This window comes from Crassostrea angulata, chromosome 7 (assembly GCF_025612915.1).
Source record: "Crassostrea angulata isolate pt1a10 chromosome 7, ASM2561291v2, whole genome shotgun sequence".
NCBI classification, from domain to species: domain Eukaryota; kingdom Metazoa; phylum Mollusca; class Bivalvia; order Ostreida; family Ostreidae; genus Magallana; species Magallana angulata.
In genome coordinates this window covers 33,740,627-33,754,265 of record NC_069117.1, presented here as the reverse complement: position 1 = coordinate 33,754,265, position 13,639 = coordinate 33,740,627, and the positions used below count along the sequence as shown (strand labels likewise).

Genomic DNA, 13,639 nt, shown 5'->3' with positions numbered 1-13,639 from the left:
ATAAACGGGTCGTATAGATTTCAGACCTGTCAGTTTCTACAGAGCCCAATTTCCGTAAAAATAAAGGGAATCATACTTGGTTAACAGAGGCGGATCCAGCAAACTGGAAAAGGGGGGGGGGGTTCCATTTGATGAAAACCAAAATGTGCAAAATTCATCATTTGTCAATAAACAGGGACTTTTTGAACATTTTACGTGCGTATACAACTGTATTTTATAAACATTAATCTCATCACTATCTATTTCACATCTATTTCAACAGCAGAGTGCACTGCATTATTGAGCGTTTTGCCGTTTTGGTTTAGGTAAGGAAGATGTCCATACTATCTAGCCACTAGAAACCCAAGTCTCCAGCAATGAGAAAGTGCATCTATGCTTGACTGAAAAGAAACACTAAGATGCAAAAAATAACTCAGACTAATTACGACAAACTCTTATAAAAATGAATATTTTGAATTAAATTCTGAACTATTTATCGATTTTGAGTTCTATCGATTGCCTTCTTAAATAAAGGTCTAAATGATAGGATATGACAGAAAATGGGGATAATTTATGTGCTGAATAGATGGTACGTGTGTAATACAATGGTAAAAGCAATTGTCGTTCCAGGGAACTTGATGTAGTTTAGCAAGGACACGCCCATTTCGTTACTGAGTGACAGGCCTCACACCAGTGCTTAATTGCTTCACTTTTTACGTGCTCTTTGCAGACTCGTTCTGCTTTGTGTACCCTTTTACCCCTTTTTAATAATCAAACGAGGCAGAAATTATGTAATACAGATTAGTTGGAGATATTTCGCCATTTTCAACATATAAAGCAACATATCGCTTCCTCTTCGTATATTCCGCTGTACATCCAGTTACTTGCAGGTTTGTAATGTCAATATCTTAAGTTGATTTTGCTTTATTTTTGATTGATAAACTTTTGTTTATTCATTACTAGATAAATGAATTATGTGCATTTCTTAACAACCCTTTTTGGCCCCCAGAAGAATGATTTAGTTAGCCCCTTTTCTCTCTCCTTTTTCTTTTGTTCAAATCTGAAGAATATTCTAAGAAAGTCTTTGACAATCAAGATTAATACAGTTTACGAAATTGTCAGTGTCTAGAATCTAGGTATTTTGTATTTGCTACTCTGAAGAACTTGATTGAGTTAATGTTGCACGGGTAACCGATGTGGTCCGTGAACCTCTTGTTAATTAAAACAATACTCTGTGTAGATATATTTCAGAATTTTAGCTTTGGTGTCAATAAATATAAGTACTAAGTCTAATACTAGTATTTGTGGTTTCAATATATAAATATTATTGCTTTAACCCCTCATTACTTCCATTCGCTTTTTTTTCATACAGATATGAAAAACTATTTAGGAGAGTTTTTATTTCGTCTGTCCTATTTTGAAAGATCAAGCATGTTTCCATGCATTTCAAATCTTTAATTCAAAAAGAGGAAGAAAACTTGAATTTAGAAATGATTCATTGAGCTGAAATGCTTTGAGGAATGAAACCTTAAAATGCAAACTTAACGCAACAAAAAATTAACCAAATTAAGCTTTTTAAAGGGAAAAAATAGAGTGAACACTTAAAATGTAATACGAACTCAAGTTGTAAAATGCATCGTACATGTATACAGACACGTAGCATCGTTCTTGAAAGTGGGGGGGGGGGGGGCAGATTCATCCAAAAAATCTTGACCAAAATAAAAGGGGGGGGGGGGGGAATGAGAACTTTCAAAACATCTTCAAAATCCTAATCCGTGGGAGGGAGGCTGCCCCCCCCCCCCCCCTACGTGCCTGGTATATATCTTAGTCGTGGTTTTAAGATAATAAACTAAAGAAGAAAAGAAGCTAACAACAAGCATTCGTTCATTCTAAACCCAGGAAGCTTTGATATGATAATACGTTAAATTTGATTGGTTGATTCGTTTGCCAATTTTTTTTATAAAAATGTCGAGCCAAGTTACTAGTACTTGTCGTTTTGCGTAGGAGAAATTGACTAAATTTCTTCCCTATTAAACTATGTATGTCAATTAAAAGCAAGGGTTGTAAGAGTAGTAAAGTTTCTTCAACAAGGCAACAGCATAGTTTTGTCGACGAAAGAATTCGTTCAGCCGATCTTACTTTTTTCTCTTGAAGTTACACAACTAGAGCCGCGTAACCCATATTTTTTCCCCTTTTTTTTGTAAAGCAAACACAATTAAAAAAAACGTCCTTCAGGAAAATAGATTTATGCGATTTCTGTAGATTGAAATTCAAAGGCAATGTTGATCAAATAAGGCTACCAGGTCTAGCCCTTCAAATTCATATTTGTATTTCTGCTCACAGGTTCAGATAAAACTCCACACCCTACACAAAGTTACTGCACATATTGAGTGCTATTAAAGAGAACTGTCTTTTCTGGTATTAACAAGTCTGAGTATAGTTGTGTCTAAGGAGTGTTATAATAAGTTGTGAAAATGGGTTTGCGTTTATATTGATAACTCTTTACTATACTCTGTCCCGAGTTTTTGCTTCCACCACTTTTTGCTTGATATTTCAACAATAGTAAAAACCTTTGTGCTCAAACTGCGTTCATCCACTAATATGAAAAATGTCCAGATTATCTGTTTTGAAACGCCCCCTACCGCTTCAGGTTTCAATACACATCCAAAAATTGAAAGTCTACGGAGATTTTGCATTGCATCAGCCATTAATAAGCCAGGATGATAACGTTAAAAAATTGCGCGATGTATTCCGAGTGTATTCCGAATGGAGAAAAGATGTAAACATTTCCCATTATAAATCTCCGTAAGAAAATTGTTTTCGTTCCTGTGAAATTTTATAAGTGAAAAGGGATAATTGTTCAATGAAGATATCGGCATTATCCTGTTATTAGCATCGCGATGCTGATAATTTTTGACGTTGTTGACGTTATTAACGTCAATTGTAGGCCCAATTGTAATACTTTTATAATACTTATCTTATAAGAGGGAAAGTATAAAGTTCACGTTATTATTTGTTGAATCTATTAAAATGTATACATTTGTGTGTTTCTCTGTATTGTACATAACGGTATTTAAAGTGTAACAACAGTAACATTTTGTTTTGTAATGATCTACTACGGAATAAATGTAAAATATATTGAGATATATGTTAATCCATGTCATATTACGATGAAGAATCAGGCACCAAAGTTGTATTTTAAAAGTATTTCATTACGGAATAAACTGTAAAGGTCGGATATCGAGTCCATTTCAATCTATAATGCTTATATCATGAAGGAAAATGGCATTTGGGTTTTATAATTAAAATCAACTTTGTTACGGAATAAAGTTCAAATGCGAAGTTGTTTCTTGTATGTAATGTATACCATTTATTCCGTTGAATAATATGTCAAGAAATTTCATAATTTATATTGATAATGATGGGTTTGTGAGTAAATAATTTACATTCTTGCTCTTTATTCCGTAGAAGAATGCGTGAATTTTGGACGAAGTTTAAATGCACGGACTTTAAATGCATTGTCATTACACAGGGATGTCGATAACGGGACAATTACTAGACAGACGATTATTATCGCTCTCTCTATATATACTCCTGTTATTGGCATCGCGATGCTAATAATTTCCAGCCATTTCGGATGAACTGAACACTCTGTAATAGTGACATCCCCCCAAAAAAACAAGCCCCAGGTTTTTTTCTGATGGACCCCCCAAAGAAACCCTCTTTCCCGGGAATACTTCCCTTCGCGGAGTTTTTATAATGATTTCTTAACATCGTCTCTCTATATATACTCCTGTTATTGGCATCGCGATGCTAATAATTTCCAGCCATTTCAGAGTGAATACCGGTATATAGACGGACGAATCATTCTCGCTCTCTCTATATATACTCCTGTTATTAGCATCGCGATGCTAATAATTTCCAGCTTTATTTCGGATGAACTGAACACTTTAATAGTGACATCCCCCCAAACAAACCAAGCCCCAGTTTTTTTCTGATGGACCCCCCAAAGAAACCCTCTTTCCCGGGAATACTTCCCTTCGCGGAGTTTTTATAATGATTTCTTAACATCGTCTCTCTATATATACTCCTGTTATTCGCATCGCGATGCTAATAATTTCCAGCCATTTAAGATTGAATAGATATCATTCTCACTCTCTATATATACTCCTGTTATTAGCATCGCGATGCTAATAATTTCAAGCTTTATTTCGGATGAACTGAACACTTTAATAGTGACATCTCCCCAAACAAACCAAGCCCCAGTTTTTTTCTGATGGACCCCCCAAAGAAACCCTCTTTCCCGGGAATACTTCCCTTCACGGAGTTTTTATAATGATTTCTTAACATCGTCTCTCTATATATACTCCTGTTATTGGCATCGCGATGCTAATAATTTCCAGCCATTTCGGATGAACTGAACACTCTGTAATAGTGACATCCCCCCAAAAAAACAAGCCCCAGGTTTTTTTCTGATGGACCCCCCAAAGAAACCCTCTTTCCCGGGAATACTTCCCTTCGCGGAGTTTTTATAATGATTTCTTAACATCGTCTCTCTATATATACTCCTGTTATTGGCATCGCGATGCTAATAATTTCCAGCCATTTCAGAGTGAATACCGGTATATAGACGGACGAATCATTCTCGCTCTCTCTATATATACTCCTGTTATTAGCATCGCGATGCTAATAATTTCCAGCTTTATTTCGGATGAACTGAACACTTTAATAGTGACATCCCCCCAAACAAACCAAGCCCCAGTTTTTTTCTGATGGACCCCCCAAAGAAACCCTCTTTCCCGGGAATACTTCCCTTCGCGGAGTTTTTATAATGATTTCTTAACATCGTCTCTCTATATATACTCCTGTTATTCGCATCGCGATGCTAATAATTTCCAGCCATTTAAGATTGAATAGATATCATTCTCACTCTCTATATATACTCCTGTTATTAGCATCGCGATGCTAATAATTTCAAGCTTTATTTCGGATGAACTGAACACTTTAATAGTGACATCTCCCCAAACAAACCAAGCCCCAGTTTTTTTCTGATGGACCCCCCAAAGAAACCCTCTTTCCCGGGAATACTTCCCTTCACGGAGTTTTTATAATGATTTCTTAACATCGTCTCTCTATATATACTCCTGTTATTGGCATCGCGATGCTAATAATTTCCAGCCATTTCGGATGAACTGAACACTCTGTAATAGTGACATCCCCCCAAAAAAACAAGCCCCAGGTTTTTTTCTGATGGACCCCCCAAAGAAACCCTCTTTCCCGGGAATACTTCCCTTCGCGGAGTTTTTATAATGATTTCTTAACATCGTCTCTCTATATATACTCCTGTTATTGGCATCGCGATGCTAATAATTTCCAGCCATTTAAGAGTGAATAGATAGAGGGACAAATTATTCTCGCTCTCTATATATACTCCTGTTATTAGCATCGCGATGTCAATAACAGGAGTATATATAGAGAGACGAAACATTCTCGCCAAAGTATGAATATTTAGTGTATTTGCGATGAAGTACTGGAATGCACATAAGTGATATTATGTTTTGTAATATTCTACACAGATGCATCATCCTGATGTTTAAAAAAGGTATAAAGAGTATTCATTGATAATTTTAACGCTTCTGACGTTACGTAAAATAACGTCAAAAATTATCAGCATCACGATGCTAATAACAGGATATTGCCAAGATATCTTGGATATATTCCCTTTCATCGATTTCAATTGTATTTCTTTCACAGGTATATGTATTTTTATTAAAAATCATCAAAAATTGATGGAAGCAATAACTTGTGACAGACTACAACTTCTGATAAACGCCAAGGCAGATGCACAAAATGAATTACAATTACCTGTTTTAAAACCCTCGAAATAGCCTTATAGCAGTTCAGTTATCATCAATGCACTCTTTATTGAAACTTGTTCATGGATAAAATATTGCAGTGGCGTATTTACGCTTTAATTTTAAATCTACGTATGCAAGGGGAGGGTAGTGCTCACTCGTAAAAATTTACATTTTCGAGTGTCTATGATATTACTACGAATAAAATTTGTTATTTTTCGTTCTATGCAATTCATCAATGACTCAAAGGGCGTACTGTTTAGGGGCAAGCAGGGTTTGCATAATAATTCGAAATGAAAATACACGTAATATTAAAATGTATATACTATTACTTATTAGGTTAGTTACTGACTCACTACGGAAATATATTTGGTTGATCAATCTCATAGATGGCGAGGCGAAGCCGAGCCTTCTATGAGATTGATCAACCCAATATATTTCCTAAGTGAGTCATTAACTAACCTAATAAGTGTTTCGTTTTCTCGAGGACTATCAAGCGACATATTTATTCACAAATAGCGATGATCTATGCAAAGCCATGTACAAGATGTCTTACATCTCGTCCAATTTAACTCATTTAAACTCTTCAAACTTTTCAATCTCACCTTTTAAATACTCTTTCAAAATCTTTGCTTCACCCATGTTTACTTACAATGTTTTGTTGCTTTTCAATTTTAAATGTTTTCTCCCTTTCCTCTGCAGAGATTTGAGCAAATTTCGACGCTGCCATTTTGTTCTGCCCCAGACAAAACAATCTGACGTCAATATTCTAAGGGCAACTCCTCTAATTTTAAAGAATTTCAAAGGGCAACTACTCCAAATACTTTAAGAACTTACGGCATGCAGTTTATGTATAAAATACTATGAAATGTCGAAATGAGTAAGCGAAGCGTCGACCAATGACGGCCATATTGCCTAATATTAGGCTATTTCTCACCAGGCACGTAGCATCAGGGGGTGCCGGGGGGCCTGCCCCCCCCCCCCCCCCCGCTTTTTCTCGCAGCAACAAATGTTTTAAAATTTACATATAAAAAATGGAATTATCATGGAGTTGGACCCCCCCCCCCCCCCACTTTTTTAGGAGTATGTAAAAAAAAATGATATGATAAAAAGGAAATGAGGAGTGAAATTGAAGTTATATAGCACGCCAGCACCCCCCCCCCCCAACCCCGATTTTGGGAAACTTAAAATTTACCTTTTTTTGGGGGGGGGGGATGAGTCTGCCCCCCCCCCCACTTTCAAAAACGATGCTACGTGCCTGCTCACAGAACAAATATAGAGATATATGAGGCATCACGTGCTATGAAAATGTGACATATCAGTCCAAGGGAAAACAAATGTATTTTAACGTTTATTCGTACAATTGCTGACAACTTTATACAAGTAGATACAAATTATAAAAGGAATCATTCTACATCAATGTTATCATAATGCCATTCGGGCTTTATTTAGATTTGATCAAGTCCCGACCATAATGATCATCTCAAAATACCGGTACTTCGTGCATGATTCCTAAGGAGAAGAGAGGAGAATAATTCAACATAATTATTATGATTCTAATGATAAGTTCAGAAAAGGATTCAATATATTGATGACGTCACAATGGGTTTTCGTATTTCTATTGAAATGACGTTGTGATCATCCGTATCAAAAAGTTTGTGATTGAAAAAAAGAATTTCTCATGATTTGTTAAAGCTATGACTTTGAATCAGGTTGTTGGAATTTTTCCTTGCCTTGATCCTTTATATATTCAACCATATCACGTTGACTGCGTCATTACCCCCCCCCCCCTAAAAAAACCAACAAATAAGTTTAAAAAGATTTGAATTGAAGTTAAATATCAAACTCTTTATTCTTAAACTAAATACAAAACAGATGTTTTGTAAAACACTTATGCCCCCCTCCCTTGGAAACATCCACAAAGAAAATGAACGTAAACTGCAAATAACTGGAATTTTTCTACGTCCAGGGGCCATAACACTGTCAAAAATTGCTCGATCGTACCCAATATCAAACTTGACCTAGATATTATCATGATAAACCTGTATACCAAATTTCATTTCAATATGTTCATCCTATGCAAAGAAAATGAGCAGAAACTGCAAATAACTGGAAATTCCTAGGTCCTAGGGCCATAACTCTGTCGAAAATTGCTCGATCGTACTCAATATCAAACTTGGCCTAGATATTATCATGATAAACCTGTATATCAAATTTCATTTCAATATGTTTATCCTATGCAAAGAAAATGAGCGGAAACTGCCAATAACTGGAATTTTTCTACGTCCAAGGGCCATAAGTTAACTCTGTCGAAAATTGCTTGATCGTACCCAATATCCAACTTGACCTAGATATTATCATGATAAACCTGTATACCAAATTTCATTTCAACATGTTCATCCTCTGCGAAGAAAAACGGAAACTGTTGGTGGACCGACCGACCGACCGACAGACCAACCGACAGACCGACCGACAGACTGACCGCAGCAAAGCAATATGCCCTCCCTTCTTCGAAGGGGGGCATAAAAATGTCCATATCATATTGTAATTTTCTTTCTAATAAACGTACATGATATGATATCATAGATCATTTTGATCTTAAAACCAAAAGCTCTTAATGTACCTGTTTTTAATTGTAGAGAAAAAGTGATCCCAAGTACCTGATATGGATAGCATGTTGACTTTCAAATTCCTTTGGGTAATGATGACTTTATGTATTTATGTTCGTGCGGAAGAGAAGTGCACTGATGATGCTAATTGTTTGTATTCCTACGCTGGGAAACTGTCTGCGGATTGTTCGTCACGTAATCTTGCATTTCCTCCTTGCTTCAATGAAACTTCCGAATTAGAAGCCATTAATCTGCGACATAATAGATTAAATCACGTTCCAGATAATATGCCAAAGAATATAGAATTTCTTGATTTATCGTACAATAATATCCAAGACAATTTAGTCTACTTGCAGAACTACACGCGACTGCGACATCTGAACTTATACCACAATCAAATGGATTACGCAAGCTTTCATCGACAAGTGACCGAAATGCCAAACCTACAATTCATATCTCTCAAACATAATAAGCAGCTTTCCTCCTATCCGAGATATTTATTTGCAGGATTTGGTTCGTTACATCACTTGCGTATTGATGGGCTACCTGATGGAAATTTTGGGGATATGTTTCCAAACAGCGAAGTCAAAAGTTTGAAAATTCTTGATGTCTCCGGATATGATGGATTTTGCAAAATCTCGCGGTTAAAAGCGTCGATGTTTGCTAAATTTAATTTGACACACTTAAATTTGTCTCAGTGTGATTTGTTGTATATTGATCTAGGTTCTTTATCGTCGCAGAAACATTTGCAATTTTTAGACGCTTCAAATAATGAACGACTTGGATTCAGAGGTTTACGAATCATAGCACATGATCTTCAGAACAGTACAATCAAAGTACTAAAACTCAAAAAAGTTCATTGTACGTTTGGACTGGGTACGATCTTGCTTTTGAACCATACGACTTACTTGAACAAAACCTCACTCGAAGAGTTGTATTTAGATAGTAACAGAATAGAGATTATGGAGACAGGGGTTATTACATATCATCTTCCTAAGTCTTTAAAATATTTGTCTTTAGGAGACAACCAGATAAGCAACGGTATTTATCATCTAGAGGTATCCGCCTTGCACAATCTCCAGACACTCAATGCAAGTTTTCAACTCTTTACGCACAACAATTTCTTTGATGGTTGCTACGATTACCGCCAGTCATGTCATATTTTACCAGAGTTTACCGTTTATCCACAGGAGTTTACAATTTACCCGAGTGTCGTTAAAAGTGTGAGGAATATTTACCCGTGGTATCAGCACAATGCTTTCTCTGGATTATTCCCAAAGCCTCCAAATTTCACATATTATTTGCCTAGAAGTTTGACAACAATATTTGCAAACGACATGAAATTTCAATTTTTCGTAATTAGACAACTGTTCTTTGGGCAATGCAATGTTACACATCTTCACTTTCAGAACAATTTTATATATGAGATGCACGTTCCAACGTTAGGGTGTAATAACCTCGTGTATTTAGACTTCTCCAACAATTATTGCAGATATTTTACACCACACATGTTAAAAATTCAAAGCCAATTAGAAGTGCTAAATTTTTCTCGAAATGATTTGGGTCACATTTTCCAAGACGATAACAAAGGTGAATTGTTGGGGAGAAACCTCAAGCTGACTGTCTTGAGTTTACACGATAACAAAATAACTACTTTACCTCGAAATGTATTTATTAACAACTCAATGATAAAAATTCTTAATATTTCACGCAACAGACTGGACACATGGCGAGTTGACCTTCGTCACATGTATCAACTCCAATTTCTAGATCTATCGTTTAACCTTTTATCTGAGCTCGACGAATCCGCCATTGACTTATTACCAACCCACGGTGAATTCAAAATTAGTTTCCAAGGAAATCCTCTGTCATGTACGTGCAAAAACCTATTCTTTTTGAACTGGATAAACAATATTCATCTGGATAGATTAAGTCACATAGCAAATACAACATGCATTTACAGAAATGGATCAACTTTATCACTTCAAAACCTGCCAGACATTTTGAATATATTACAGAAGGATTGTTCCTCATACAGCGTAATCATTATATTGGCATCTTCATTCATTTGCTTCGTTACGAGTTTTATAATATACCGAATCATATATCGATACCGATGGAAAATTCTTTACATTTATTACCTTGTCAAGCGGGCCATATTTCCTGAAAATAAAAAAACAGAGGGTAAAAGATTCTACGAATCTGACGTGTTTATATCATATGCTACACACCAGAGAGACTTCTCAATAAGCATGGCAAGAAAGCTAGAAAACAAGGGATTAAAAGTCCGCATTCACGACCGTGATTTCCTTCCGGGGATAGACATAGCTGAAAATATTACAAACGCAATTCACAACAGCAGACGAACTGTGGTTGTCATGACGTCACATTTTCTGAAATCTCATTGGTGCATGTTTGAGTTGAATATGGCGCGCATGGAAAGCATATACTCCCGCGGAGGAGAAAACTTTCTTTTACTAATTCTGTTAGAGAAAAATGTTATCAAAGATATGCCCCGGTCCCTTTTTGACATTATCGAGAGTAAATCATACTTAGAGTACCCGGATGATGATAGCTTCCAGAGTCCAGATGCATTCTGGGCAAATTTGGAAGATGCAATAAATGAGAATGAATGAATTATGTACTCTCTCATCAGTTTGATTTTTTTTTTTTTTTACATTTTCTTGGTGTCCTTTGTTTTCACTGTTTCATTGTTAACAGCACATGGTTTAGCTGAAGTTCCTTTGTATTTGTAGCTATGAAATATACGGCGTCTTTTGATTTCTTACATACATAGATCAGTGGCAACTTAACCATGGAAATAATGAAATACTAGTACATTTTTATTACTTTTATTATTTTATTCTCATGTGTAAATTTTTTTTCTAGTATTATAAGTTTTGAAAAGTTTGGTTTAATTACCATGCTTCAAATACATTTTATATCTCTCCTATAACAGCTATTTATATCTATCATATAACAACGGCATTGTACATGTATTTATATCTATCCTATGACGAAACAGTAAATATGAATGTCTAGTTAATTGCTGTAACATTCGTGGGCACCTTAAATTACATGTATATAAGTAGTAGCAAGTTGCATTCTTATGGGGTACATGTATATGAATTCGAGTAAGACTTCAGGTGATTCATGCAAACATAATGTAATGAAATTAAACCCTCTTTTGTGTAAAAACGTCACCCATTTGAAATACATAATGAAATATATAATAGTACGCATGTACAGTATAGTGAGAATAAATTCTGAGAAATTGCACACTCTTACCTTGAACTTGTACAGTAGTTTTCGATTTACAAGGACTGACAAACGAAAATGAATGCTTTTTACGAAGAAGGCTCATAAAATTCATCGTTTATCATTTAATGAAGTCCCTTTTGCGACGTGGAGTCGTGATGTTAAATAGCTTAGAAAGTACTGAAAAACGGATTATGATGATGTCAAACAAGGGTATCAATGAATGAAATGTCAAAAATTGTTTCTTATCCTTTTATTTTGTTATTTGATATATCTTGCTGTGCTACCTTCTGAAAGGAGATAACACGACAGATAACGTTTAATTGACGTAGATTTCTGATACTATTTAGAAATACAATAAACACAGATTGCTTATTTTAATGTTATACATGTAAATCAATTTATGTTGTATATTATGTATCATCATTTAATGCTAATTCTATGTAACTATGAATGTACATGTTATGTTTATTCTACCCCGATGCTAACAAATCTCTTTTATCAGTTATTATCTGGCGATAGAAATACATTTACTTAGAGATTTACGTATACATGTAAGTAGGAAAATTCAAATATAAATGTATAGTTGTAGATACGGCCCTATTTTACTAAAGTAATTTCATGTTTTAAAAATCGTTTACTAGTATGTTCTATCGTGCTTAAATATTTTATGATATTAAACAATAAAGTCAAAAAACAAAACAAAACAAAAAAAAAAAAGCTAATAATATGTATTTCATACGAGTAACTGGTTATTCGGGATGAAACTAATTGCGATTAACCGATTGTCATCTCTAGTGAAAACTTATTGCATTCAAAATATATGGCTGCGTTTTACGAAAAGAACTTACGACTTACGACCTAATTCTTGAATGCTTTTAATTACTAATTAATCAATGTTTTATTCTATTGGCTGTAAAATATGATAATTGAAATCAAAATAGTTGTAAATAAATGGTTTTATCTCATTTTTTTCTTCAAAGATCATTCCATTAGACTGAAAATATTTACGTCTCTGTCGTAAGATCTTTTGTAAAACGCAGTATAATTTTGACGACTGTAAAACGTCTGAAGATTTAAAAAATGAAAGCGCTTTCGTTTTGCAATTAGTGTTGCATTTGTTATATTCATTACCAGACACTGAGAAAATACTTTTGAATATATATATATATATATATATATATATATATATATATATATATATATATATATATATATCTATCTATCTATCTATCTATCTATCTATCTATTATAATTTTGTTACAATTACACAAATTAAAATAACGTTTACTTCTTTCAACAATACCCCATCTTCCTATTTCAGCAGATGATTTGTAGTTCTAAACTTAACTAATATTTTTCTTAATTTACTGGGTAACAAGAGTAAGTAGCGTTCACATTCAAAATTTGTTTTAAAAATTCTATATATAACATCCTTAGTCGATTCCTGAATATCGTTATGCCATTTTTGTAAAAATTGATCTCTTAACCTCAAGACGTCAGTAACCACTACTGTAATATGTTAACAAAACATCTATTTAAGCTACTCGCAAAACATAACGTCAGTTAAAATACCCCACAAAACTCATTATTGATAATAATTATTGTTGAGGTGGTTGTTGCCGTAACAAATTGTATGCACATATATTTTTAAATGCTCATACGGTGCAAAGGGAGCGAACTCCAAAATAAACATGGTCTTAAAATATAAAAACAACTAATGTTCTTACTTACTGAGGTTCATGTCACTTCACTGATTAGTTATTCGTCTTCAAAAAGAAAAATATTTACACGAACCTTCGATATATTCAAAGTAAATAAGGAGTTATAGCATTTTTTTTTATATTTTATTCTCATGAGTTCAAACAGTCAATTTTCTTTATTTCTAAAATAAATACAAATTCAAGCATGGGAAATCTTCAAAACCTTGGTGCTGAC

At 34.5% G+C, this 13,639-nt stretch overlaps 1 protein-coding gene across 1 annotated transcript; it reads left to right on the top strand.

The window, feature by feature from the left end:
• Positions 1 to 787: 787 nt before the first annotated feature.
• Positions 788 to 11,991, top strand: LOC128156318 (toll-like receptor 4). The gene is made up of 2 exons (XM_052818413.1): positions 788 to 869; positions 8,474 to 11,991. The coding sequence occupies exon 2, from the start codon at positions 8,500 to 8,502 to the stop codon at positions 11,077 to 11,079; it is 2,580 nt and encodes an 859-aa protein (XP_052674373.1). The 5' UTR covers positions 788 to 869; positions 8,474 to 8,499; the 3' UTR covers positions 11,080 to 11,991.
• The last annotated feature ends 1,648 nt before the right edge of the window (positions 11,992 to 13,639 follow it).

Excerpts from the sequence above, each read along its gene's own strand:
- LOC128156318 (XM_052818413.1), top strand. The coding sequence starts at position 8,500 with ATGGATAGCATGTTGACTTTCAAATTCCTTTGGGTAATGATGACTTTA.